At 38.5% G+C, this 27,555-nt stretch overlaps 2 protein-coding genes across 6 annotated transcripts in view; one reads left to right on the top strand and one right to left on the bottom strand.

Moving 5' to 3' along the window:
- CPSF2 (cleavage and polyadenylation specific factor 2) overlaps nucleotides 1-18,827 on the bottom strand; it is a 34,265-nt gene extending 15,438 nt beyond the window's left edge. Inside the window, exons 1-11 of one of the 4 annotated variants that reach the window (XM_065906961.1) lie at nucleotides 18,672-18,827; nucleotides 17,767-17,885; nucleotides 15,513-15,574; nucleotides 13,149-13,246; nucleotides 10,793-10,974; nucleotides 9,299-9,458; nucleotides 9,109-9,214; nucleotides 7,953-8,082; nucleotides 5,618-5,733; nucleotides 4,305-4,492; nucleotides 3,348-3,638 (exon numbers count right to left, since the gene is read on the bottom strand). In XM_065906961.1, the coding sequence (XP_065763033.1) occupies nucleotides 3,348-3,638; nucleotides 4,305-4,492; nucleotides 5,618-5,733; nucleotides 7,953-8,082; nucleotides 9,109-9,214; nucleotides 9,299-9,458; nucleotides 10,793-10,941 (1,140 nt within the window). In that variant the 5' untranslated portion in view covers nucleotides 10,942-10,974; nucleotides 13,149-13,246; nucleotides 15,513-15,574; nucleotides 17,767-17,885; nucleotides 18,672-18,827. Of the gene's footprint in view, nucleotides 1-3,347; nucleotides 3,639-4,304; nucleotides 4,493-5,617; nucleotides 5,734-7,952; nucleotides 8,083-9,108; nucleotides 9,215-9,298; nucleotides 9,459-10,792; nucleotides 10,975-13,148; nucleotides 13,247-15,512; nucleotides 15,575-17,766; nucleotides 17,886-18,091; nucleotides 18,116-18,671 lie in introns of those variants that run through there. The other 3 variants (XM_065906959.1, XM_065906960.1, XM_065906962.1) reach the window with 3 other exon arrangements.
- Nucleotides 18,828-19,023: 196 nt separating this feature from the next.
- Nucleotides 19,024-25,938, top strand: NDUFB1 (NADH:ubiquinone oxidoreductase subunit B1). Of its 2 annotated transcripts, none has more exons than XM_065906964.1 (3): nucleotides 19,024-19,158; nucleotides 24,733-24,877; nucleotides 25,825-25,938. In XM_065906964.1, exons 2-3 carry the CDS (start codon nucleotides 24,738-24,740, stop codon nucleotides 25,859-25,861), a joined length of 177 nt encoding a protein of 58 aa, XP_065763036.1. In that variant the 5' UTR covers nucleotides 19,024-19,158; nucleotides 24,733-24,737; the 3' UTR covers nucleotides 25,862-25,938. The 2 variants fall into 2 exon arrangements, with proteins under 2 accessions (XP_065763036.1, XP_065763035.1); XM_065906963.1 differs by lacking the exon at nucleotides 19,024-19,158 and adding an exon at nucleotides 19,692-19,732.
- The last annotated feature ends 1,617 nt before the right edge of the window (nucleotides 25,939-27,555 follow it).

Here is a 27,555-nt window from a genome sequence, read left to right as displayed (position 1 = left end):
AAAATTTCATAAACAGAGGAGCCTGGCAGGCTACAGTCTAACGGGTCGCAGAGAGTCAGACACGACGAAGCGCGCACACACACACACACACACACACACACACACACACACACACACACACCCACACACACACACACACAGTGACTAACACACACACAAGGAGAGGAAAGTAAGGAAATGAAAATAAATTTTAATAGTCTGTGCATTGGAAGTCTGAAAAGTGGTTACCCTTGGAAAGATAGGGAGGATAAGGAAGGGGGCGTCTGGGAGAATTAGTAATAGTTTACTTCTGATCTGAGTATAAGCTAGACAGGTGTGTTCAATCTGTGAAAATTTATCATTCTGTTTGCTTACAATATACAAACTGTATATTATATGTATGTATTACATGTATGTATTATATGTCAATGCATGTTTTAAAATTATCTATACTTAGAGCTTGAGTAGGTATGTGGAAAGTGCTGCTATTCCATGAGATGAGGAAGACTCAGAAAAGAACAAGTTTGGGGGACAAGGAACAGTAAAAATTACTTTGGATGTGACAAAGAAAAGAGGTGATAGATAATGGAGAGAAAAGGTTAACCACAGAAGAAATATACCTAACAAGGTGAGAGGGCAAAGACCCTAGACCTAAGTATTACTTACCAAAATATTAAAAACCTAAAACATTTTCAGCTCAGAATGTCATTTTCTTTTTCAAACTTAAGTCACTTTTCATAGTCTTTTATTAATTCCTCAAATGGCATACCAGTCTTCATTGTATTTCCAGTAATTAATATTTTCAAATTTAGTATTTTGTATCTGATGAAACTGTTTCAAGTTTTGAACTTTGTATTTTCTTTTAACTTTATATTTCTAAGCTATTAAATAGCCCAAACGATAGTATGCATTTTACTTTGATATGCCTACTCTAAATCCTCCCTCAACAATCCTGTTTTTATAGTGAACGTATATCAGGTTTTAGTTACTATTTATGATTTTTTTAAGCAGAGTTAGGGACACAACTAAAGCAACTTAGCACACATGGATTAAGCAGAGTTAAAGACTAAGATATCCTTACCATTTAGCTTTTCACAAACTAAACATTCCTTAAAATCACTGCTATGAAGACAAAATAAAAAGTAATCATCTAAAAGTATGCACAAGAGTGGCAGATATTAACTATTCAGTATCAATTCACTTCAGTCATGTCCAACTCTTTATGGCCCCACGGACTGTAGCCCACCAGGGTCCTCAGTCCATGGAATTTTCCAGGCAAGAACACTGGAGTGGGTTGTCATTTCCTTCTCCAGGGATCAAATCAGCATCTCTTGCTTCTCCTGCATTGGCAAGCGGATTCTTTACCACTAGAGCTACTTGGGAAGCCTAACAAATGATACTAGTTTTGAAAACTTGGCAGATTTGATGTGTTGGTTACTAAGCAAAATGATCTCTTGGCTTCTGGATCATTTGGCTAAATGCTGCTCCCGTACCAGGAGATAAGGCCGCAATGTGGATCCAAGACAGATTAGCCTATTTAGTGATGAGAAGGTAAGAGAATTCCTCCCGGACTGCTTCTACTTCTCAGTTAAGTTTGAAACAAGGTCACGTGCTAGAAGTGAGGGCTGAGATGGGCTGTAAGATATTTGTGGAGAAAGCAGGTACTGTCTTCCTGAAGAACGGGAAAAGCACTATCCCACAGAATGTGGAGTGCTGGTGTTGGGTGCCTGTCTGAGATGTGAGGTCAATAATGTGAAGGGAAATCTGTCCACACAGTGTATTTAACTCAAGTAATATCAGACTGCTTGTGTACAGGCACGAAATAAGCAAATGGTTTAACTAGAGTCTGCTAGGCAAGTACAATAAACAGAAAGAAGGGTAAAAGAGTTAAATATCTTGTAACAATATCTGTCTGAACATCTTGTAACAATCTATAACGGAAAACAATCTGAGAAAAAAAATATATGCATACATATGTAACACTGAATCACTTTGAATCATTCATTGTATATCACACTATACTTCAAATAAATAAATAAAAAGAAAGGTGTCTGCAAAATAATGCTGGACCATTGACCAGAAGATACAGCAGTGATGATTAAGTAGAAGTGATGAGGTTCATGAATTCAAAGTCCCAGCAGGACCAAAGCACTGCTGGCATGGGAGTAGCAGAGAAAGTCGGCTATGAGACCAGAGTGGTCTGCTTGACGGAGAGATCTGAAGATCATAACAAGGTTAAAGGTATGCCCATGGGAGTGGACAGCACGATCGTGGGAAGGGATGGCTGACATGGAGTAGAAGAAAAAAAATTAAGAAATAAAGTGTTGGGGCTTCCCAGGTGGCTCAGTGGTAAAGAATCTGTCCACTAATGTAGGAGACAGAGGAGATGTGGGTTCAATCCCTGGGTCAGGAAGATCCCCTGGAGGAGGAAACAGCAATCCACTCTAGTGTTCTTGCCTGGGAAATCCCATAGACAGAGGAGCCTGGCGGGCTACAGTCCATAGGATCACAAAGATATAAATAATAAACTGTTCAGTTCAGTTTAGTCGCTCAGTCGTATCCAGCTCTTTGCAACCCCATGAATCGCAGCATGCCAGGCCCCCCTGTCCATTACCAACTCCCGGAGTTTACTCAAACTCATGTCCATCGAGTCAGTGATGCCATCCAACCATCTCATCCTCTGTCATCCCCTTCTCCTCCTGCCCCCAATCCCTAAACTGTTACTAATTTTAAAAAGAAAAGAAATAAAATTGTCAAGGAACTGAGAGGGCCAAGGAACCGAGTAAATCATACATATGGATGCTAAAGTCATCACGATTGAAGTCCTGAGTATGAGTGGACAGGAAGGCTGTGAACCAGGGTCTAAAGTCACCAATGAATGACAGAGAATGACTAGGAGAAAAGTAAGTGTCTGAAACAAGAAAAGGTCAGCTTATTTTCAAGTCTGATGGCATGAACTACAGAGGGAAGAGAAATAGCTTGAAAGCTACAATGCAGAACAAGGACACCTATGCCACTCAAAAACACAAAGCATGAAAGAGAAGGCTACTGGAAAAAGAAATCTTAGGAAATAGCCAGATTTCAATTATGGGGAAAATGTGAAAGGAATTTTTCAAAGAGTGAATGAGAATACAGTATATATGCATACTCTCTGTGTATGGTTCCAGAGGGTACCATGGAAGGGTTTGATCTGAGAACTTCCAATTAAGGAGCTCTGAAAAGTGTGCTGTTAAAGCCCCTCAACTATCAGCCTGATAAAAATCCCGGAACAACTTGAAGTTTTATTTTTGGTCACTGATTGTTATAAACATCATGCACAACGCATCCCCCAAACAATTTCAAGATAAGGTTCACACACAAGCACTTACCTCTATTTCTGTAACTTTTTCAGAAGGATTATCAATTAGGAAACGTGCTAAAGTCCCAGGAGTAGTTCTGTAAGTTAGAATGATCGAGTTTTTAGGGTCCTGGCACCACTGAATAAAGAGATCCCTTGAAAATCCACATTCCAGGTCAGGTTGGCTGGCAAGTACAACTTTAGGGCTAGGTACTCGAGCCAAGTCAGAAAGACCATGACATAGAGAGAGATGACGAAACTGAAATGGATTATTTCTTTTGTCTTCAAAACACCTCATCAACTTATCACTCATCCATTCTACCTAATAATGGGAGGAAAAGATGGCAATAATTAGAAAATACTGCATTATAACTTGAATGTATTCTACAATAGTTTAGGAGTTCAAGCTCCATCTTAAGTCTTTTTTCCACCAATGGTTGCTTAAATTTGTACCATGTTGACAAGTAGCTTATTTTCTGTTCCTATTCCCCAACAAATCTTCTCAGTCAAATGTTCATCCCTAAAAATCTATAATTTTACATCACGTTTCAGTTATGTCACCTTAAATCTTATTCAGAAGGTAGTATATAAGTCCTAAATGAATATCTTACCCCAGACAAGGCTATTTCAAGAAAATGAGCTTATTCAAAAGGCAGAGAAAAATGAATTCTAACATTTATATCCTAAGAGGTGGGTTCTATTTCTATCCCTATTTTACAGATTGTGATACTAAGCATTAGAGAAGCAACCTACCCAATCTGTAAAAGGGGAACAAAAACAGAACCTACTTCACAGGATATTTACGGATTAAGTGAAATAATACATGTAAAGAATACATAACAGTAAGTGGTTGATTTTTAGTTTATATCATCATTATTATTATTATCATCAACAGAAAAAGAAAATTCAAAGAGCATTTAAGATACTGTTTTCCATAAGTCCAATTTCTGTAGCAAACTTCTTTATTACACATAACATGAAAACAAACCTGGGACTTAGAAAACTCCACCACATTATAACTGACATTATTGAGGAGTGCCAATGAGTAAACACCCAATCCAGCATCTTTAGTTCTCCAAATCTGATCAAGGAGTTGAGCAAGCTCCAGAACTCTGCCTGCAGTGTCCACTGCTATTAATACGTTTCCATCACCTCGAAGTGTTTCCAGGACATTTGCTAGAAAATAAGAAAGTAAAATCCCAACAGAACATAACAATATCTTGCTATAAGATTAAAGATAACTTTTATCTTCATGTTTTCACTATTAAGACTATGGTTTATAACAATGCCATTGACTATTTTTTTTAATTGAAAAATTATAAATCATGGTTTCTAACCCTTTCCACCCATAGTACACACAGAAAATGACATTTGTATAATATATTGGGAAAATTGGGCTAACAAGCCAAACACAATCAGCTTTGTATTTCCAGGTCACTCTGGTCTCACCTGCCTCACCTCACCTCTCACTTCCATGAATTTCATTACAAAACATAATTCCCAAATTTATACACACACACTTATACTTTAATACATACATGCTTTATATGTATGTATGCCTATAGAATAAAAGATAGATAAATTAACATTCCTTCTTACAATAAAAGACTTTCTAGATGAAAATCTGCTTGGAAATATTTAGTCAAATCAAACTCTAGCAAAAATAAACAACAACAAAAATCCAAGAATTGAAAATCGTCTTAGAGTAACATAGTATATATGTCACACTTTTTTAGTAGATAAATGAAGTGATAGCTTCAAACATGTTGAAATTGGAATCCGATTTACCCTGTTGAATTCCAATGCAGCTTACAAAAACAGAATAAAAGATAAAAAGGCTCAAGCCAGAGCAGAAGCAACCAGGGATGGCCTGCATGCATCTCTTTAGAACCAAGACTACTGTATTAGAGTATAAAACACCCAAAGTCAGCAGACTATGCACACCCTCATTTATCACCTTCATTTTTCTGAGTATAAATGTTTTTCTAGTATTTATATGAGATCTTTATATGTTGTGATGTTCACTAGACATCAAAGTATGTTGTCTGATGTTCAATGAGGCCAAGGAAAGCTAGCTATGTGCTGAATAGCAGGAAGAAATCAACCTTTATACTTATTTCACAAAAGTTAAATTCAAACCAACAAAAGCATCTTTTTGTAAAAATATTGATACGATTACCTAATATTCTTTTAAAAACACTAGAGTTAGCCAATCTTTTATGACAAGAAAAATGTCAAGCTGTCGTTCATACTACCATGCACCTCCACAGCTCTGTAGAAAGAACCATAAGCAATACATACTCAGAAGCTGCTCATCTCTTTGTTTTCTCCTGGGCTGCACATAGGTAGCATTAAATGAGTCTGTAATAAGTAAGGAGGGTCTGCTTAGCATTTCCAGGGAACATCCATTTAAGTGGCTATAAGGAAGTTGAAGAACAGGAATACTTTGTATCACTTCAAATAAAAAACAGCTTTTCTTACAAAAAAAAAAAAACAAAACCCTTCTTTTAATAAGGCTTTTTTCCTCTTCTAACTATAACAGTATACATGCTCACTGATAAGAAAATCTAGTAAACTCAAAAAAGGAAAACTAAGCTCTTCCAGAGTACCATCACCCAGAGATAATCACCATAGTGTTTTGGTGTATATCCTTCTAAGTACATATTTCTCTATGCATATATCTGTGTATGTATTTTACTAAAGTGGTATCTCATGTAGATGATTATATACTCAGTTTATACCCTAGTTTTCTCCCATGACATTAAAATCATTTTTCAAATCTAATTTTTAACAATTATAAAAGCTTTCTGTGTATTTGTACAATAAATATTTGGTCATTTCCCTTTATTGATATTTAGGTTACTTTTTTTTGTCATTATAAATAATCTCTCAAAGAAAACTTTGGCAAAAAGCTTCTGTTGCATTTCTAATTGTTTCTTTAGGACATATTCCTAGAAATGTTTTTACTAAAATATACAATATTGCTAAATGGCTTTCAAGAAAGGTTTGACCCTTTTGAGAAAGCTCTCCCTTTTCCAGAAAGGTTCAACCAGAAACAATGACCAACTCACTAAATAATTCCCAGAAGAACACTACCATTTAAAAGCAATTTTAATGGTATTTAATTTTAAAAAATCATTATCATTTAAATTTTCTCTTTTTTGACTTTATCACTTATGTCCATTTTGCAACTGGTATCTTTCTGATTGATTAATACCTTGTCTTATAAATAAGTCTTTGATCAACTTTATGGAAATATTATCCCTAGTTTATAGTCTTTTAATTTACTTCTTTTTAAAATTATTTATTTATTTATTTATTTCTGGCTCCGCTGGGTCTTTATTGTTGCACGGGCTCTCTTCCTCTAGGGCAGTGGGGGCTACTCTCTAACTGTGGTGCACAGGCTTCTCATTGCTATGACTTCTCTTTGCTGCGGAGCATGGGCTCTACGGCACATAAGCTCAGTAGTTGCGAGAAATGGGCTCAGTAGTTGCAGCTCCTGGGCTCTAGAGCACAGGCTCAATAGTTGTGGTGCACGGGCTTAGCTGCTCCGTGGCCTGTGGGATCTTCCCACATCAGGTTGAACCCATGTCTCCTAACTGGCAAGCGGATTCTTTACACTGAGCCACCAGGGAAGCCCTAACTTAGTTTATTGTTTCAGACATTTTGAACATGTATGTAATCTAATGCAGCAGAGTCTTCCTTTATAATTTGGTCCATTTCCTTTCTGCTTACCAAAGTCTTTTCCAAATCAAGAGATCAGACTCACCAGTATTATTTCCTTTTCTATTTAATTCTAATCCACCTGAAATTTATCTTATTAAGTGATAAAAAAAGACATAAACTGAGGTTTGTCCAAAAATGTTCAAATATCATTCACTCAAATACCCATTTTTTCTCATTAACCTGTAATTATAAGAGCCTAAAATTCAACATATTAGTCTTAAATGTTTCTTAACATGATACAAAAGATCTTAAGGATACTATAATCTAATATAAAATAGTTATGTACTTAATGTAAAAAAATTACAAAAGAAACCAAAACAATCTTATAGAAATGCTGTAAGTACAAAATGAAGTTTTAAAATGAAACTATTGTGTCCCCTTTTCAGTTGACTTCCCTGATAGCTTAGTTGGTAAAGAATCTGCCTGTAATGCAGGAGACTCCAGTTCAATTCCTGGGTCAGGAAGATCTGCTGGAGAAGGGATACGCTACCCACTCTGATAAAAGGAGGTTGACTTTAAATCATTATATTAGATAGTATTAATGAATTTTATCAAAAATAAAAAAAAAACCCACCTGCAAAGTTCCTCTAAATAGCAAGTCAAGAAAATATAAAATATAATTTGATGTATAAAAATTAATCTCCTAGATATCTCCAAGTATCTCCAGAGAGATACTTGTTTTATAGAGTAGATATCTGCATGTAAATTTCAAAACAATATCTTTTATCTCATATTAAACTTTTTTCCTTACAATGCAAATAATTTAAGTAACTTTGAAAACATTCACTATTTGGTACTTTTGAATTGCTCTAGATTTCTAGTTTAAAGAAAACTTTGTTTTTAAATTTCCCTCCAAACAATGAAGCAAGACCAGCTACATTTCCATTAGCTTTTATCTTGATATACCTACATCTCCCTCTTGTGGTTGAAGTCAACTGCATAAACAATTTCTTCTTCTCCATCTTTGACTATTTTCCATATTGTTCCACCTATCATATGACCAGCTGGCAGAGGTGTGATAGACAAGCCATGTCCTTTACCTAAGTCAACAAGATAATGACAATAATCAGATTTCTTATTACAAGTCTAAAGAAAGGTTATTTATTATTAGCTATTCTTTAATAAGTAACATGTGCAATGATACAAAATTCAAAACTAAAAAGGCATACGGTGAAAAGCAAGTCTCACCCTCCAGTCCCCCAGCTACCTCATACCTTCATGGAGGCACTCTTATAATTTTATTATGCATCTGTGCATAATATTTGTGCTTGAAAAATAAAAGGCTAGAGCTTGCCACTACTATTCAATAACTTAATATGAACTAATAAACTTTATTGTTCATATTGTGCACATAAATTATGAAGTGTTTCCATCTTCACTAACCTCTAAATTGACAATTCAAATCTCATTATAGTAAAGAATGTATCCTTTAGAAAACTAAGTACTAGCCAAACTGCTGAGACCATTGTTACTTCCTGGCTAAACTTCAGAGTCCATCTGTGCACCATTTTTTCATATTTATGGTATCATATTTACGAAAATATGTAAATGGTTCTCTCTACAGAAGATAAATATATACTTAGCGACAAATATATATATATATATATATATATATATGACTTCCTGTCCTAATGAAATGACAAATATTTTTCATGTTCAATTCTAGAATTCAGTCATGTTCTACTCTGTGCGGCCATAGCACTTCATTTACTTCCATCACTCCATCTAGTCATCTGAGCTACTTTTCCTTCTCAACCTCACTGTGAACTCTTTGGAAGAGAATCTGACTATGCTACCTTTGTGCATTATATATAGTAAACACTAAGTAAGTGTTCCTAAACTAAACCTGAAAAGGAGGCCTGAGTTGTTACATTTTATTAGAATTTAGCCTGCAATATTTTAAAATTCAGATGATTTGGGGGAAGTTCACGGTTCCCTATGGAATAATGCTAATATTTTATTCTTTAGACAATTGTGCCTAGAATTTTTACTACAAATTTCCCTTGCACTTTTCAGTAGTTCAAACACCATTAGTCCAATTATTTGCTACTGGAAACATGTTTTACCTTTCAAATTCACAATCTGAGAGAATTTTAACTGTTGTATCTTATCAAAGGCTGCATCCACATCATCTAGGGTAAAGAGTGTAAAATCTTCTGTATTGTGTCGGGACTTAAAAAAAAAATACAAATAAAAGGTTAAAAATTATCACTGCTGGGGTGTTAAAACAGTTTTTTCTTTAATTGCTTAAATTACCTGATAAAGGTCATACATGAACATCTGTCCCATTTTGTAAACGGGAATGGTTGCATAGATGGCACAGTTCAGACCCAACTTTCCAACAGCATAGGGGAGGGCGCCAAGATGGAGGGGGTCGGGATGAGACAACAAGACTGCATCGATCTGGTGAACATGCCTAGAACACAAGCAAGATGACTATTACTGAGTCTTGTTCCTAAAGGAAAAGGCACTATACTCAAAATTAATTTGCCAGTTCTGATTTCTCTCAGTATTCTGAGCTGAAGACGATGATGGGCTAAAAGAGAGAAAGTGAAAGTGAAATCGCTCAGTCATGTCTGACTGTTTGTGACCCCATGTGCAACTGAGAGCTAAAATTACATTACCTATGAATTTCAATTACCACTACCCCTGTCCTACATAGAGATCAAAACTGTGGTATGAGTTGCACATAAATACATAGCGTCTAGACACATTTTTTTTATAAAAGGAAGGAAAACAGTAGACACCACATGTAAACTGATTTCAAGAGGCTATCTTGTATACTATTAAAGTTCAAGAACTCAGGATTTAAGAAATTGTTAAGAAAAGGACATTTAAAAGGCCACGTATTTATTATGGATTTTTGTCTCAGCTTTTTAGCATAATGACTGATAGCATATTCATGATAGTGTAACTTGAGTCAATGAATAATATATTCTAATTAACAAAAGAAATAAGAAAAAATTTTTTTGCTATAAGTTCTAAGTTTTATTTAAGTTCTTGTTCATTCCATAATTAGTACAATACTGCTAACACAACTAAATTTTTCTTTGATGAATTAGATCCTTTTGAATTTCATGGTCTTTATTCTAAGCACCAATTCTCAAATGTCTAAGCATCAAAAGATTAAAAGAAAATAAGCTAATTTGATCTGACTGCAGAACTTCTACAAGGACAGTTTTCCTCTCTTCAAATTCTTATAAACTTAATTTTGCTCTTTTCTTTTTTTTTTCTTTTATTTTATTTTTTCCAGAGGGTTTTGTCATACATTGATATGAATCAGCCATAGAGTTACACGTATTCCCCATCCCGATCCCCCCTCCCACCTCCCTCTCTACCCGACTCCTCTCGGTCCTCCCAGTGCACCAGGCCCGAGCACTTGACTCATGCATCCCACTTGGGCTGGTGATCTGTTTCACCATAGATAATATACATGCTGTTCTTTCGAAACATCCCACCCTCACCTTCTCCCGCTCTTTTCTAAAATTAGGGTGCAAAAATTTCTACTGAGATCCATCCATCAAGTAAAAATTAACTTAAGATTCTGCTGACTTTCAATAAACACAGCTTACAAGTCGATCAAAACTACGCAAATAAAAAGTCATTATTTGGTTCTTCAGTTTAAATAAAATTGTCTTACTATCAACTAAATTAGAGCAAAACAGCAAACACTGTGTAACATCAAAATAGCATTACAACATAGAAAAGAAAAGTTGATTTCCTAAAAGTGTAGAAATATTAACAACTTACTTTCTCAGGGAATCTATAATATCCATAGAAAAGTGCTCATCCCAGCCACAGTCCAATAAAAATCTAAACTCGTCGACTTGGAGAAGATAGCAAAGAGCAGATTCTTCTTGGACCCCAGAAAGGGTGGTTAATTTGATAATAGATGTCATTTTTTCAGTCCAACAACAACAATCCAAAAGGTTCTTTCAACAGAAATAAAAACATAGTTAAACATAAAAGCACAGTCATTTTAAAGACCTATTTCCATCGCTGCTAAGTGTGAAGGTACAAACATAATCTTACACCCTCCTGTTTATAGAGTTCTTCAGTGGCCCTCCCAATGTGGTTTGATGAAAAGTAGTAGATTTTGGAATCAGACTGACCTGTATTTGAATCTATGCTTATATGGTTCTGAGCAGGTTAGTTACATTTCCCCTCACTTATGTATCCTATAAAATATGAATACTAATATATGCATTAAAAAGATGTTGGAAGATTTCAAATAATGTACAAATTACCTAGAATGGAGACTACCAAGTTTCTCAATAAACAAATGTAGTGCACTAGTGAACTTACTCTTCAAGGTGACTCTGTTCCTCCTTTATTTTGTTCTGAGACAGTAGTGATTTCACTGCATTACACTGTTATTAGTTTATAAACTAATGGTTTAGTGGTCCTTAAATAAAGGACCACTTGACAATGTGATGAAAAGCTATGGGTCTTTCCTGCTCCCCTCAGTCCTTAAAAAAACAAAAAGGTCCATATACCTGTAGCAATTTACATATTTTTCAGGGAATTTTGTTAAGAAGCCTTGCATCAGAACGTGAGCAACTGAAAACAATTGTAGTGCCTTATAGTTGGCACTTCCTGAAGAGAATCTGACACATAGTAGGTGTTCAAAACATATCTGATGGAATACAGTTGGGATACTTACTACATATTTCAAAGAAGATACAACATGAAAACATCTATTGGGATTTAGGACCTAGAATTGTGTGCTACTGTATAGATGTTAAAAACTATATAGATATTAAAAACATTCATTAGCAAAGCACAACTCCACAGCAAGATTTCAGGGCTTAGGTTCTTAAAATAAATCTGCCTTTTCTGGTTAACTATGCAAGTAAGAGAATTATTAATTCACAGTTATTTATCCTTATTAGTGCTTAAAAGAAAAGGGGACATTGGAAAATTCAAAAGTTTTCTAAGTTATTAGACCTCCCTCTAATTAATGCGCCTTTTCATTACTGCTAATGTTACTCTATAGCATCTATTATTAAAATTATTATTATGTGAAAAAAAGAGAGAGAAAGTCATTGCACATCTGATGATCCTTCAACATCTGCCCAAGGTCACATCAACAAATTAAGGTAAACTGCCCAGCTTTCTTAAGAGACTGTCACCACATCTCCCATCCCTGTTTACTTTAGTCACAGCCAAAGATCCAAGACTCAGGTTGTCCATCATCACTGAAGTCCGCCTAGTGGGACCAATTCACTACCTCTTCTGCCTTCCAAACCTTTCGGTATTCCCTCTGGAACCATTACACTCACTGAGAATTTCACCCTCTTCTCTAAAGGTTTTCCTCATCTGCAAATTTTCACAGAAACCTAGCTCTTCTCAAGTGATACTGTTTCTCCTCCAGCCTTCTCAAGAGGCCTTTTTTCTCCTGTATTCCCTGACCTCAAACGCAGGAAGCATATGCTCCCTATTCATCACTGCAGCCTCCAGCCCACGTCTTCTCCTCCTCCTGGAAACACTCTAGTCCTGCTGAACTCATGCTGCCCAGCCAGCTCGCTGTGAGCCTTTCCTGTCCTTCCTCATTAATGGAGAACTTTAGTTCCTGACACAGTCTTCCTCTGAGTAGCTTCATTACTGACCTCTTCTCCCCTTGACTTTCTCAACTCCAATAATCTTCCTTTCACTTCAGTCACCCGGGACCACAGTCACAACCATGACCTTATCATGACCAATAAGCTGCAGCACTTTCAAAATTTCACCTTCAACTATCTCCCCGTCTCACTCCCACCTTCACTACTCCAGAATTCCCACTGCAAAAACCCCTTAGCCTCACTGTATCATCTCTAATTCACTGACTACTTTTTCACTGTCCATGACTACCTCCTGTCTCCACTCATGTTACATGGATCCACAAGCCATCATGATTATTTTGCAAATACTCAAGTGTTTTGCAGCTCTAGTCCTTCTCTGTACAAGTCTGGCAAAATCCTAACCTTCACTAACTCCAGTCATGCACCTTGTCTTTTCAAGCAGCTCAATGCTGCCAGAGCAGGGCAAAAAAACAATCACACAACTATGCTATTTGCTCTTTAAATTCATGGTCAAAGATCTCAAACAGGCACTATGTCCTACCTACCAATCCGATTTTTCTTAGCAGGTTGACTTTCCCTCTGAGACCACCATTTCACATCTCTTCTCTGCTCAAGCATCACACACTCTTCCCTCCACCCTACTCTGTTGATAATCTCACCTCATTCCTCAATTAGAAGACAAAAGTAATCAGACAGTAACTTCACATTTTCCAAATACCATAGCTACTACATTAACCTATCTGTACGAACGCTGTTGTGTCTCCCATCACACAGAACAAACAGTGCAGCTCTCATTCAAGGCCAATCCTGTGTGTGCGCTCTGAATTCCACTCCTGTTCATCTTCTACACAACTTCTCCAGTCATCCCCTCTTTCTCCTGCGTCATCAATGGATCACCGAGGTACCATTCCCGTTTGCATACAAAGATACTCTAGAATTTCCCATCTTAAAAGAACCCTCTCTCAATTCTACAGTCCCCTGCAACTGCTTTATCACTTCCACGCTCTCCTTTCACAGCGAAATTTCTCAGAATTATTTGTCCACAGACGTGTCTCTACTTTCTAATCTCCCATTCAAACCACTGAATCTGATGTCTTTCTCCACCATGTCTAGAAGAGTTTTCATGAAGGTCACTGACAAACCTCTATACAACTGAAGCCAATGGACATTTCTGTGGTCCCAACTTACTGGAAATCGTAGCAGCATTCAATGAAATTAATAGGTCCATCCTCCCACAAACACTTCCTCTGATCCTTTGGGTCAACCATCTCCTGATTTTCCTTATATCTAACTGGCCATTCCTCACTCTCCTCAATTAAATTCCTTCTTCTCCCCCAACCTCTATATAAGGCAGTGCTTTTCTGCAGGACTTTCTCTTTTCTCTCGAGGAAATCTTATAGTCCTCCAGCTTTAAGATCATCTGGTCTCTGATGGCATCATCCTTGATCTTTTACTTGTTTTTCACATCTAACCCATCAGTAAATCCTTCCTTTTTACCTCTATTCTATTTCTCAATTATAATAATTTCTCATATATTTCCTTCTATTTCCACTGTCACCAAGATCTCTAACTAGTCTGAGCTATTGTTTTCCCTACATCAAATTCATTCTTTCAGAGACATTTTCTAACCACCCTAAAGTCCACCCCACCTCAGTTACATCCTATAATGTGTATTTTCCTTCTATTTTCTTCAAAATACATGGTATCCACCTGTACTTGCTGCTTATTTGATCACTTTGTCCAACCCCTTATCTCCTTTTAACCCCTACACCAGAATAAGGACTCCATGAAAGTAGAGGCTTTTGTCTCTTCTGATTATATTCTAGCACCCCTACAGTGCCTAACACATTGGTGGTCAATAAGTGCTTCTTAAATGAGTAAATGAAGATGGCTAGTCTTAAATGAGCTTAGTGCTATTTCCAAACCATTAACAGCTACCTTTTCAAACTGTTCACGGGGTTCTCAAGGCAGGAATGCTGAAGTGGTTTGCCATTCCCTTCTCCAGTGGACCACATTTTGTCAGAACTCTCCACCATGACCCGTCCATCTTGGGTGGCCCTACGCGGCATGGCTCATAGTTTCATTAAGTTAGATAAGGCTGTGGTCCATGTGATCAGATTGGTTAGTTGTCTGTGATTGTGGTTTTCATTCTCTCTGCCCCCTGATAGAGAAGGAAAAGAGGCTTATGGAAGCTTCCTGGTGGGAGAGACTGACTGAGGGGGAAAATGGGGGAAACAGAGGATGAGATGGTTGGATGTTATCACCGACTCACTGGACATGAGTTTGAGAAAGCTCTGGGAGTTGGTGATGGACAGGGAAGCCAGGCGTACTGGAATCCATGGGATTGCCAAGAGTCGGACACGACTGAGCAACTGAACTGAACTGAACAGCCACCTATTTATACGCACTTCCTTTGGTTTGGGAGAGCTCTCTGAATGCAGGACCAGGTCTGATCTATGTTTGTATCGTTACTATATGCGCACGTCTTATACAGTGGATGTTTAATAATCACTGTTGCTAAAACAAATAAACTGAAATTAAAAATACACTGACTTAGTGTGTTCCTATTTTTAAGGGGTGAGAAATACACAGATACTAATTCTCTATTTGAAGAAACGTGTTTATACAGTTTAAAATAGGACTTGGATCTCCCTGTCAAAAAGCTCCATGTACCACAATTATAATAGTGGCCTAAGAGAAATTCTTTTCCAACTTAAATCTACTTTACTCTCCCACTCTCTTTATTTAGATTATGACATGAAAATACAAAACGTCTTACAGATAGAACCAAATGAGCTCATTTATAACTTTTGCAGACAAACCCAGATTGCAACAGATGAAAAGATATTTTTATTATAATTGCTTATAATATAATAAAGCTGTATCTTTATTAGACACTCTTTACTTACTGGTATCTCAGTTGTATTTGGGATGAAACACCATGAATTCAAAGGAAGACTTCTTTACATATCTAAAAAATAAATAAGAGTCTCATGAATGTGGTATAATGATTTACATCTGTTTTTAATTTTGGTGTTTAACTTCTGTGTCTTATCCTAAGGTAAAGATAGTGAACAGCAGCAAGTAGAATACTATATGGTCCTATAAAAAAAAATCTTGGAAATAAGATTTTTAAAACTGACATTACTTTATGCTATTGAGAATCATAAAACAGGTGGGATCTTAAATTATTCATTAAGAACTGGTAGGCCATGGGTAAAAAGAGATAAAGAGAAAAGGTATTCGAAACAAGAGAAAAACATGATTAAAAGCACAAAATAAAAACTTTAAATTAGAGTACCAGTAACAATACTAGCCTGGCACAATTTCATGGAAGTAAAAAAAATGAAAACGTCTTAATGAACAGAAAAAGGTCAGCTAATGAAAGGCCTTGGAAACTTTGGACCTAATTATAATTACTAAACAGAGAAGAGGCAAGAGAGACATTTTAAGGTCAATTATCAAGTAAGATGACATGATACAGGTAGTTCTGTGTATTTTAAAAAACTAGCTGGTATACATGACTGATTAGATAAAGAAAATAAGAAAAAAAGAGAGAGTATTTAGCAGCCCACTTCCTCCTTTCAAACTTACTGGTTCTATTTTGAGACTAACTTTCTTTAGCCCCACATGTACCTTATAACTCTGACATAGAATTCACTAGTTGTTATTTAAGTAACCAAGACTTGAAACTCGACATGTTGGACTCCTTCCTTTACTTCTTGGGCTATTAGACTGTTAGCAACTCCTGATTATTCCCGCTTAGAACGCTTTTGTACATTTATTATTCTCATTCCATTCATATTGCAAGCACCCTTACACAGGGTTTCACTACCGCAGAGTTTCTCTTGGCCTGCAGCCTTTCCTTCCTTCATCTCAACACAAACCTTACTGTGGGATTAATCTTTCAAAACACCCCTGAATATGATCCCTGGCTGAAAAATCTCTGAAGGCTTCCGTTTAAAAAAACAAAACCTGAATGCCTTAGCAGGCAACGGAGGGCGCCAGCAAGCTGCCCTGAGATCACCACTACCACCATCTTAAGGCCCAGCTCAAATCTAACATCCTCACTAATCCCTGTATCATTAGTCTAGACTAGAACAGGTCTGTCCAACAAAAATATCATGCAAGCCACAAATGTAATTAAAATTTTTTCAGTCACACTGAAGTTTTACATGTGAAATTAATTTTATTTTACTTAACTCAATATTGCCAAAATATTATTTCAACATGTAATCACTATTAAGACATTAATGAGTTTTGGTACTAAATCATTGTATTTTATGATTACAACACATCTCAATTCAAACCAACCACAATTTCAAGTGCACAACAGCTACAGGTAGCTAGTGGCTACTGTAATAGCCCAAGTCTAGACTCTAAAATCAAAGGTTTGGACTGCGCTTTGCCACTCCTAAAGTGCAAGCTAGCATCATACTATTTTCACGTTCACGTCTTAGACTTGATTTTAATGGCATCACCAACCACTTAATCTCCCAGACTAAAAATTAAGTCACCCTCTGACCACCAAATTGACTGCCATCAGTTAAACCCTATTTGACATTTCAGAAGTCTCTCTGACATCCTTTACTCTCCTGCCTCGAGGCACCCATTACCTTACCTGAATGACTGTAATTTCCTCTCATCTAGTTTTTCTGTTCCAAGTTGATTCTCCACAAAGCAATCAGACAGACCATCCTAAAAAACAAATATCCTCACGCCCCTTTCTTGTGATTTCCAGCTAACTACTAGGTCTGAACACCTTCCTTGGAAAGCAAGGTCCTTCACAAGTTTAATCTCCCTCTTGCTTCACCAACCACCCTTGCACTGCATGCTCAAGCCTGCTTTCTCCTGCTCTAAGTAAGCCAAAACTTCTCCAGTCTTTGCATCTCTGTACTGTATCCAGGGATGACCTTTTCCTGACTTTAGTACTTTCCTTTTGACTCTTAATGACCCAGTTCAAATATTTACTCCTTTATAAAGCTATTTTGGTGTCTCCAGGCGATGTTTTTCATTTTTAGTTAACACAAGTGGGCACAAAGAATGTATGTTGAATGGATGTTAAATGAATCGGGGAAGAGAAAAATGAATCTTTTTTATCTCCGGTGCCAAGCGCAGGGCTCAAAGCAACACAAATATGTACTGAACGGAATGAATCCTCACCAGATAAATTCCTTCTGAGCGGGGATTGCTGACCATTTCACCTCAATTATCTGTCACAGCCACTCGTTCTCAATGAGGGCTGCATATGCTGATGACAACTAAGGGGAACCATGCAAAATCTAAGGGAAAACGAGAGTCTGGGTTAGCTCTGGAGCTCGAGTGAGAAAAGTCTCCTCTAGATCAGTTCCGGGAGAGCACTAGTTTCATAAAAAGCTCTAAGGTTCTTAAAAAAAAAAAAAAAAAAAAATCAGAGCACGAGCAATTGATAACGCACGTTCGCCTGGTCACAGGAAGCCAGACCCGCCGGAGTTAAAATTATTCTGACCTCCTGTTTACCGTTGAGCATGTATATAGAGTGATGATGCTGGAAGCGCGCAAAGGCGATGCAGGGGTCGGGGGAGGGTCCGGGAGAGGGGTTGCGGAGACTGTTTTCAAAAGCATGGTAACGTCTTCAAGGTTTCTGGAGTCGATTAACTAAAAAGAACGCCTGTTTTGTGCCCAGTAGCCTCGTGGTCTCTCAGTACGAGATGACGGGAAGACCCAGAGGAAGCGGGCCAAGAACAAGTTAGCCAAAAGGCTAAGGAACCGAAGCTGGCCTCGGATTAACTCCTCCAGCATCGAGAGACTGAAAGGGAGGCGGAAAAGGGCAGAAAGGAGGGAAGGAGAGCTTGGGTGTGAATCGTAGGAACTGCCACGAAAGACCGGGAGCTTTGGATCATGGAGAAGTCACTGTCTTTCCCTCGCTGAGTACTTCCGCCAGGGACGACCGGGACAGTCGCACCCGAAGCCCTGGGGGGCACGTCCCCGCCCGAGACCCGGGCGGAGTCGGAGCCCGGCTCTCCCCGAGGGCCGAGACGTCGCCTCCCCCATCCAAAGGCGCACAGCTTTCTTCCGCCCCCACTTGCCTCATCAGTCCTCCCCCAACGCGGTCCACTGCCCTTCCCAACCCCCTAATCGAATCCACGTTCAAGAGCGAGAAAAGCTGACGTTGGTTCAGCAGCGCCGGTGACGATCAGCCAAGAGAAGCCCCTCAATGGCCGCCGCCATTTTGAAAATGAAGGCGACCCCGCGGAGGCGGGGAGACACAGGGTGATACCATCTTCAGGGGTCAGGGGGGGCAAAACTTGAAGAAGAGAGTGGCGCTTACACCGAGTCTCGTCACCTGGGGCCGAAGTTTCACTTCTCAAGGATTTCTAACGTGCTGAAGCTAAAATTAAATATGAAAAGAGTCGAGCAGTCAAAGGAAGAAGAGGTATGATTTCCCGGAGCCACCCCTCTCATGGACCGGACGCGGCTAATGGTGGGTCCCGAGGCCGCAGCTTCCGCCGGCGCGAGTGGCTGCGCTCGCCGCTGTCCTTTGTCGTGGGGTCGTTGTTGGCTCCGAGGCCGCAGGTGGGTCAGCGGTCCAGGGCGGTCGAAGCGGGGAGACTCGCCGTTGTGCAGGCGGGGAGGGGGCACCTCTAGGAAAGCGCGCGGCGGCGGCGGCGTGTGCACCGGCGTGGGGCTGGTCTGGGCCTCCTCGGGGCTGGAACGGCTTCCTGAGGTTTCTGGGCGAAGGAGACCGAGAGAGGAAACGAGCCAACTTTGTGGTCGGCGGCTTGCGCTCATGCTTCCCGCCTGGCGCTTTTGGGAAAGGGTATTCTGAGGTTGTCCTAACTGGAAAACATCTTTAGATGTTATGGGACCGGAGGGGAAACCGGCCGGAATCAAAGCTCCCAGACTGAGGGATCACAGCTCCCTGGCTATATAGACAGCCTGGAAGGGGCAGCCTCTCCGCGAGCATTTCCGATTCGCCCAAGTTTCAGAGTTCTGTCTTCCTCGTTCTTCAGGATTGGAAACTAACCTTACTCTCTTTAAAGTCTTAAACCCTCCTGAGCCACCAAGCCCCAAAATACAAACTAAGTAATATTTGTTTTGATTTCTAGAGTGTACATGTCATTTAATCGAGGTTCCGGACCTCAAAGAGGTCAGTTTCTCCTTGCATCCAGAACTGATTTTTTTATATGTTAAGTCGACACTTTGGATCAATACACACAAATTACTGTAAGGACTAATGTCTAACTATCTATGGTTTTCCGGTGTGAATTTAGGAGGACTCACAAAAGTCACACCATATACAGTTTTCTTTATAGATGTTAAGCGGGAAAAACTGGGTTGAAGGAAAGGTAGTAAGGCAAATGTTTTATCGTGCTGCACAGATAATGCACTTTTTACGAACTGAAGGTGGGTGGCAACCTTTTATATGCACTGGGAAACCAAAAAATTATCGTGACTCACTTTATATTCGCTTTATTGCAGTGGTCTGGAATGAAACTTGTAATATCTCAAGTTATGCTTTCAGTAGGAAAAATGAGGTAAAGCTAAGAGTAAGATTAATATACATGCTGACCTTTATACTTACTGTAAAAGACAGAAAAGCATGAATAAAGAGCATGGACCAAGGAGCCAGACTGCCCGGGTATTAATCCCAGTTCTGGCACTTACTGCTTCTGTGACCTTAGACAACTCGATTGTCCCTGGATTTCCTCATCTGAAAAAAGTATCCCGGCTTCACTGGGGTCATGTCATTAGTTAACACATGTATAGTAATGTAAGGATTACATGAATTGGAAATTATGAAAAGCAGTTAAGAACCATTCCTGACAGAGAGTGCTCTAAGAGTCAGCTCTTTCTAAAAGTAGGGAGAAAATTTTGGATCATTTTGGTATCAGAGGATACATGATCAGTTACTCAATTCCCTGAGTTCAGAAGATAAAAACCATTTGTTTATTTATTTTTTCAGGAATACCATAGCTACTCTCAGTTCTGAAGTAGAAGCAAAATTTTTCTTGAGAGTCTTCATATAAAGAAGACACTAATAATATGTACAGTGCCCTTGAGGGCACCCATGTGGATGTTACTCTTCATCCAAACCTAGACTTGTCTCATTAGAGACTGTCCCAGATGCTCGCTGCCCTCTGTCCATCAAATAGAGCCATCTTATGGTCTTGGGCCTATGACCATGAACCTGTCTACACTCCTCCTCCTATCCCTTCTCAAGGGGATCATACTAGCTCACTTTCTTTAAAAAAATGTTTATTTTTTAACGAAGGATAATTACTTTACAGAATTATGTTGGTTTCTAGCAAACATCTGGCTCACTTTTTATGTTCATCAATCTTTGTCTTTCCAGGTCATCTACTTGCAGTGGCGTATGCAGGACAAATTTTATGTTCAGTGTCACTGGTCCCAAAGCCCATTAAGTAGTAGACCATGCAATAGTAATATGAAATGCCTCTAGGACTAAGATTTGCCATTTATCTCTCGGGGATGGAAATCGGTTCCATCATGTTGAAAGTGAAGGTCTCTCAGCCATGTCCGACTCTTCAACCCCACGGACTTTACAGTCCATGGAATTCTCCAGAATACTGGAGTGGGTAGCCTTTCCCTTCTCCAGGGTATCTTCCCAACCCAGGGATCAAACTCAGGTCTCCCGCATTGCAGATGGATTCTTACCAGCTGAGCCACAAGGGAAGTCCAAGAATACTAGAGTGGGTGGCCTATCCCTGCTCCACTGGATCTTCCAAAGCCAGGAGTCAAACCAGGGTCTCCTACATTGCAGGTGGATTCTTTACCAACTGAGCTATCAGGGAAGTCCATCATGGTGATTGACTCCCACTCTGGGTTCTAAATGTACAGAATCCTTTTATCTGTCACTCCCACTGCCTTATCTGTAGAGTCTCTTTGAGAACCTGTATTAAGTAAGAGCCCATGAGTCAAGGTTCATCTTTTCTGGTCAGAGTAAAGACAGACAGAAATGCCTGCTGGCCCTGTTAGGGGAGTTCAAACAGTAATGGCTTATTAGCCCACAGCTGGCCATGGCCAAAAGTCTTGGACCGAGAGTCAGCAATTACTTTTTTTATTGGTTCAGTGTTGTGTTGTGTTGTTCTTCAGTCGCTCAGTCGTATCTGACTCTTTCCAACCCCCTGGGCTGCAGCACAGGAGGCTTCCCTGTCCTTCACTATCTCCTGGTTGTTGAGTCACTCAGTCGTGTCTGACTCTGTGACGCCATGGCCTGCAACCCACCAGACTTCCCTGTCCATTACCAACTCCCGGAGCTTGCTCAAACCCATGTCCATTGAGTTGGTGATGCCATCCAACCATCTGATCTCTGTTGTCCCCTTCTCCCACCTCAATCTTTCCCAGCATCAGGGTCTTTTCCAATTAGTCAGTTCTTCACATCAGATGGCCGAAGTATTGGAGTTTCAGCTTCAGCAGCAGTCCTTCACTGAATATTCAGGACTGATTTCCTTTAGGATGGACTGGTTGGATCTCCTTGCAGTCCAAGGGACTCTCAAGAGTCTTCTCCAACACCACAGTTCAAAAGTATCAATTCTTAGGTGTTCAGCCTTCTTTATGGTCCAACTGTCACAGCCATACATGACTGCTGGAAAATCATAGCTTTGTTAGACCTTTGTCAGCAAAGTAATGTCTCTGCCTTTTAATATGCTCTCTAGGTTTGTCATAGCTTTTCTTCCAAGGAGCAAGCACCTTTTAATTTCATGGCTGCAGTCACCATTAGCGGTGATTTTGGAGCCCAAAAAAATAAAGTCTGTCACTGTTGCCATTGTTTCCCCATCTATTTGCCATGAAGTGATGAGAACAGGTGCCATGATCTAAGTTTTTTGAATGCTAAGTTTTAAGCCAACTTTTTCACTCTCCTCTTTCACTTTCATTAAGAGGCTCTTTAGCTCCTCTTCACTTTACCTTCTCCAGGAGATCTTCCCAACCCAGAGATCGAACCCAGGTCTGTCAACGCTGTAGGCAGATTCTTTACCATCTGAGCCACAAGGGAAGCCACTAACTCCTGGAGTTTGCTCAAATTCATATCTGTCCAGTCAGTGATGGTACGGTTAAATGACAGTCAGCTGTGCTGAGGGTTAAAATTGACACCTCTTAAGAAACTTACGACTGGTGGGAGAATAGATGACCCCTGGACTTCTCGAGACCTATATTGTCTAGTATTTTGTAGGTTAGTGCTTTCCAGGTTACATAATTTGGTTAAGGCACACATTGTTACTCCCATACTTGACTGGCTCAACTTTATAAAAAACAAGTGGCTAACTTGATCAGAATCACAAAAAGTTCCTGAGTGTTTTGTTAAATAGGTCTTAAAGATCTGAATGCAAATAATGTTACTTAGGGGAGGTACAATGCTACGAAAACCACCGCCTTCTAGGAATAAGGTAATGTTGCTTACATTTATATGTCTAAGAACTATTTGCAGCAAACCACCTGGGAAATTTATTTCAAACATCTCATTTATTTACATCATAGTTTTCTAGATCTCTGATATTCAGACTGGAATCTGCTGTGTAATATTATACTCTATGAAAGCAATGTATAATAGTTGTGTGACTTTTAACTTTGTGTCTGTTTCCTAACCCAGTGCCTCTAGTGAGTAAACTTTGAGAAATAATTAGAATGTGTGTGATAACCAGTTTCTTCGGAGAGGCAGGAATCCAGTCTACATACTCCTAGCACAGTTGAGTGCTAAGATTAGAAAGCACAGCTTCTTCCCAAACACAGCTAAGCCCTTTTATTAGCAGTAATGTATTCTCTTTCTGGGATGTTGCCATGTCTTCTCAGACATTATATAGGATTTATTCATTATAGATTCATGTGCATACATATGTATTTCATCTTTAGATCCAAATTTTTACAGAAAATTGATGATTCAGCTGTGTTTCCATTGAATTAGTGCAGATTCATTTTCCATGTGATGACTTCTAGTTCTATAAAGACGTCATCCTTTTCTGCCTTTTGGAAACTCTTTAAACACTATTTTTTAAACTGGGTCTTTGTTGTGCGTGTGGGCCTTCTCTAGTTGTGCAAGCAGAGGCTACTCTTCATTGCGGTATACAGGCTGCTCCTTGTGGTGGCTTCTCGTTACAGAGCACAGGCTCTTGGCACACAGGCTTCAGTAGTTGCAACACATGGGCTCAGTAGTTAGGCACACAGGCTTAGTCACTCTGCAGCATGTGGGATTTTCCCAAACCAGAGATCAAACCCGTGTACCCTGCATTGGCAAGCAGATTCTTAACTACTAGACCACCAGGGAAGCCCTGGAAACTCTTAAAAACTTAATAAGTCTTAAGTACCATAAATGTCAATGTCAATTTGGGGAAGGGTCTCTATGAGAGGCATTTCAATACAATAGAAAGATCTAGGCCTTTGGTATGAACCTGTGTTTGAATTCCAGCTTTATATGTAATACCTATTTGGTTTAAACTGTTTTCTTATCTGCAAAATAAGAGTAATAATTTTTCATGTTATATATTGGACTGTGTGATGGCTCTGGTACCTCGTAGTCATTCTACAAGAGTAAGTTCCCTTCTCTCCATATCTTTTGTAGAGTCATTTAATTGATAGTCAGATCTACTGTGACATTATTCAGTATGGTTCTTAAAAAATTTTCTCATGTTTTCATTTCCTTTCTAAAATTAGTTTTAAAAAATAGTTTTCAATAATTATAGCTTTAAAGAATTCTGCTTCTGACAATATTATTGTTATATTAGTTTTAACATTGTGAGCTATGCTAAATCTAAAAATACTTTACATGTGTAAAAAGTTCTAAATCAATACTAGGAAGGTGAAAATACTCAGCTTTTACAGGTAGAATTTTTTAATACTCTCTCCATTCCTGTGATATATCAGATCACTGGTGGAACTTGAAGTAAAATTAATACATTGACTTTAGTGCAGTGTAATTTTCATACTCATCATTGTCACCTATGTAATCTTCATTAAGTAGATTTTAAGTAATATACTACATTCTGATGACAAATTTTAAAGAGGCTTATTATGCTTTTAAGATCTATCTCCTATATTTAGAGCTATCTTCCTGTTTCAGGTGTGATTTGAAAGATATTTCAAAAGTGGCTATATTTCAGGGGTTTTTTTGTTTGTTTGTTTGTTTTTATATAGCATTCATGATGAACTTACTTCAGGTTGTGCGTGACCACTGGGTACATGTACTTGTCCCTATGGGATTTGTCTTTGGATATTATCTAGACAGGAAGAATGATGAAAAGCTAACTGCCTTCCGGAACAAGAGTCTATTATATAAAAGGTTAGTTTTTGTATTTTTTTAAACCAACAGTCAGCTTTTGGAAGTATTCTTAATATTATTTGTGCCAAAAATAAACAGAAGGGATTTTCTCCCACTCCTCCAAGGATTTAGTGATACTATTTCGTAGTCTTGTTTGTTGTTCAGCCCTTACATAAAGCAGTATGATTACTTCTGCAGTGTAAACAAGTCTTTAGTTTCTGAACAGGCTATTTCAGATCTTTGAAAGTCTTTTATTTCAACGTACATTTTAATGTAGAAACAGTTTTATACCATCTCATCAAAGCCTATTCTGTATGCAGCTTTAACATACATTATCATATACTGTCTTACTTAGTCCATGAGGTAGCTGAAATCAACAGCACTAATGGCTTGAGGCACTGGTCTCAGCCAACACTCCTCAAGAGCTTTAGGCAGGATGGCTGGGTGATCAAATAGCAACTGGCAGCCGCCTTGCCCCCTTGTGTCTCTGGAGATGGCTTATTTGGCAGCAGAGTTAGAGTTAGCATGGCAGGGTATCTGCCACTGGCTGTGATGCTGGGAAGGAGGAAACTCAGAGACAAGAGAATCGAGCAGCAGCCACAGGAGGTGTGTAGAGGAGGTTCATAGTTCGGGATTTCGAGAAAGATAAAATGAGCTAGAAAGAGTTTAAAACATTAAATGAACTCACTGAGAGGATAATTGCTTTCATATAGACTAATGAGAAATTACAGTTGTTTTAAAAAAAAGAAATTACAGTTGTTTAATCTGGAAAAATGAAATTGAAGAGGTGGTAAAAGGTTTAAAATCACAATAGAATGAATATTCTCAATCTAATAAAAATTTTTGAATGGGTGAGTTTAATACAGTATAAAACACCAAATTCATATTCTCCTGACTTTCCCTTTTATTCTTTCATAAAAGTTTTCTTCACACTTTTGCTGCTTCTTTTTTTTTTTCTTTCTATGCAGGGAATTGAAACCTAATGAAGAAGTCACCTGGAAGTAATGGCTACAGCTGAATTACAGAATGTTCACATTTTTTAAATTATAAGAGAAATAAAAATACTTATTTAATCTGAAGAATTTAAAGTGTGATCTTTTGTGTGCTGAAATAATCTCTCCTATTTCAATAACAGACGTAGTGATTAAAAAATAGTCACCTAATCATAGCCCAACTTTTCAGAAATTTTTTTCAAACCTTGTGCTTCAGAGGATCTCTAAAAAGATGGTAGGATTTTATTTGCTAAAAATCAATAAGCAAAAATTTTAGTGACCCTGGGGTTAGCAAAGATTTCTTAAATATATGTAAAGCATGAGCCAGTTTTTAAAACCAAGACATACTTTATCAAAATTGAAAACTTTTGCTCTTTAAAAGACACTATTCAGGGACTTTCCTAGCAGTTCAGTGGTTAAGATTCTGTGATTCCAATGCAGGAGACATGGGTTCAATGCCTAGTCAGGGAACTAGGACCCCACATGCCATGCAGTGTGGCAAAACTTTTTTTAAATAATTTTTTTAAAAAAGACACTTAAGGGGAGAAGGGAGGTGTGGAGATAGTAACATGGAAACATACATTACCTTATGTAAAATAGACAGTCAATGGGAATTTGCTGTGTGACGCGGAACTCAAACCGGGGCTCAGTAACCACTAGAGATGTGTGGGAGGGATGTTCAGGCGGGAGGCGACATGAGTGAACCTGTGGCTGATTCATGTTGATGTTTAGTAGGAACTAATGCAATACTGCAAAGTAATTATCCTTTAATTGAAAAAAAAAACACAAGATAGTGAAAATACAGCCACAGATTGGGAGAAACTTTGCAAAACATACACAACAAAGAACTTATATCTAGAATAGGTAAAGAACTCATACTAAGATAACCAAATTTTTAAAAAGCAAAGATTTTTAACAGGTACCTCACTCAAAAAGGGATATGAGAATGGCAGATATGCATGTGAAAAGATGCTCAAAATTGGTAGTCATGAGGGAAGCGCAAATAAAAACCACAGCAAGAAATCACTGCACGTCTATTAGAATGGTTAAAACTAAGGAGACTGATCATACCAGGTGTGGAGCAACTGAACTCACTGCTGGCAGCAATGGAAAATGTAGCTGCTAGGAGTTGTACCACTTTAGAAAACAGTTGAGCAGTTTCAAGATAAACATACACCTACCATCTGACCCAGCCATTCTTTTCTGAGGTATTTCCCAGAAGAAATGCATACATGCCAAAAGAAAACATATATCCACACAAAGATGTCTACACAAATGTTCATAGCAGCTCTATTTGTAAAAGCCAAAAATCACAGAGAACCCAAATGCCCATCAACCAATGGATAAATTGTGTTAGTGGAATACTCTGCAATAAAAAGGGATGGTCGATTGATACAATATAGATGAGTTTCTGAATGAAAAAGCTGACCAAAAGCACTTATACATAATGTTAGAAACTGCAGACTAATCTAGACAAAGCAGGTCAGCTGCTGCCGGGAGTGGGCTCCAGGAAAGAGCTGGAGAAGAGGATTATGTACGGGCATGAGGAAGTGGGTACAGTATGTTCATCGTCTTGATGGTGCTGATGGCTTCTCTGTATACACACACGTCATCTGTTATATCCAGCTACCTCTTTTTGGAAAGCAAATTTTGTTTTTTGGTAAAATTGGATTTAGGGGAAGTGAAATAACAATGAAATGATAGTCT

This window comes from Muntiacus reevesi, chromosome 15, assembly GCF_963930625.1.
Source record: "Muntiacus reevesi chromosome 15, mMunRee1.1, whole genome shotgun sequence".
In the NCBI taxonomy this organism is placed as follows: Eukaryota; Metazoa; Chordata; class Mammalia; order Artiodactyla; family Cervidae; genus Muntiacus; species Muntiacus reevesi.
Note: the sequence above shows the minus strand (reverse complement) of the source record. Positions and strands in the feature narration are given on the sequence as shown.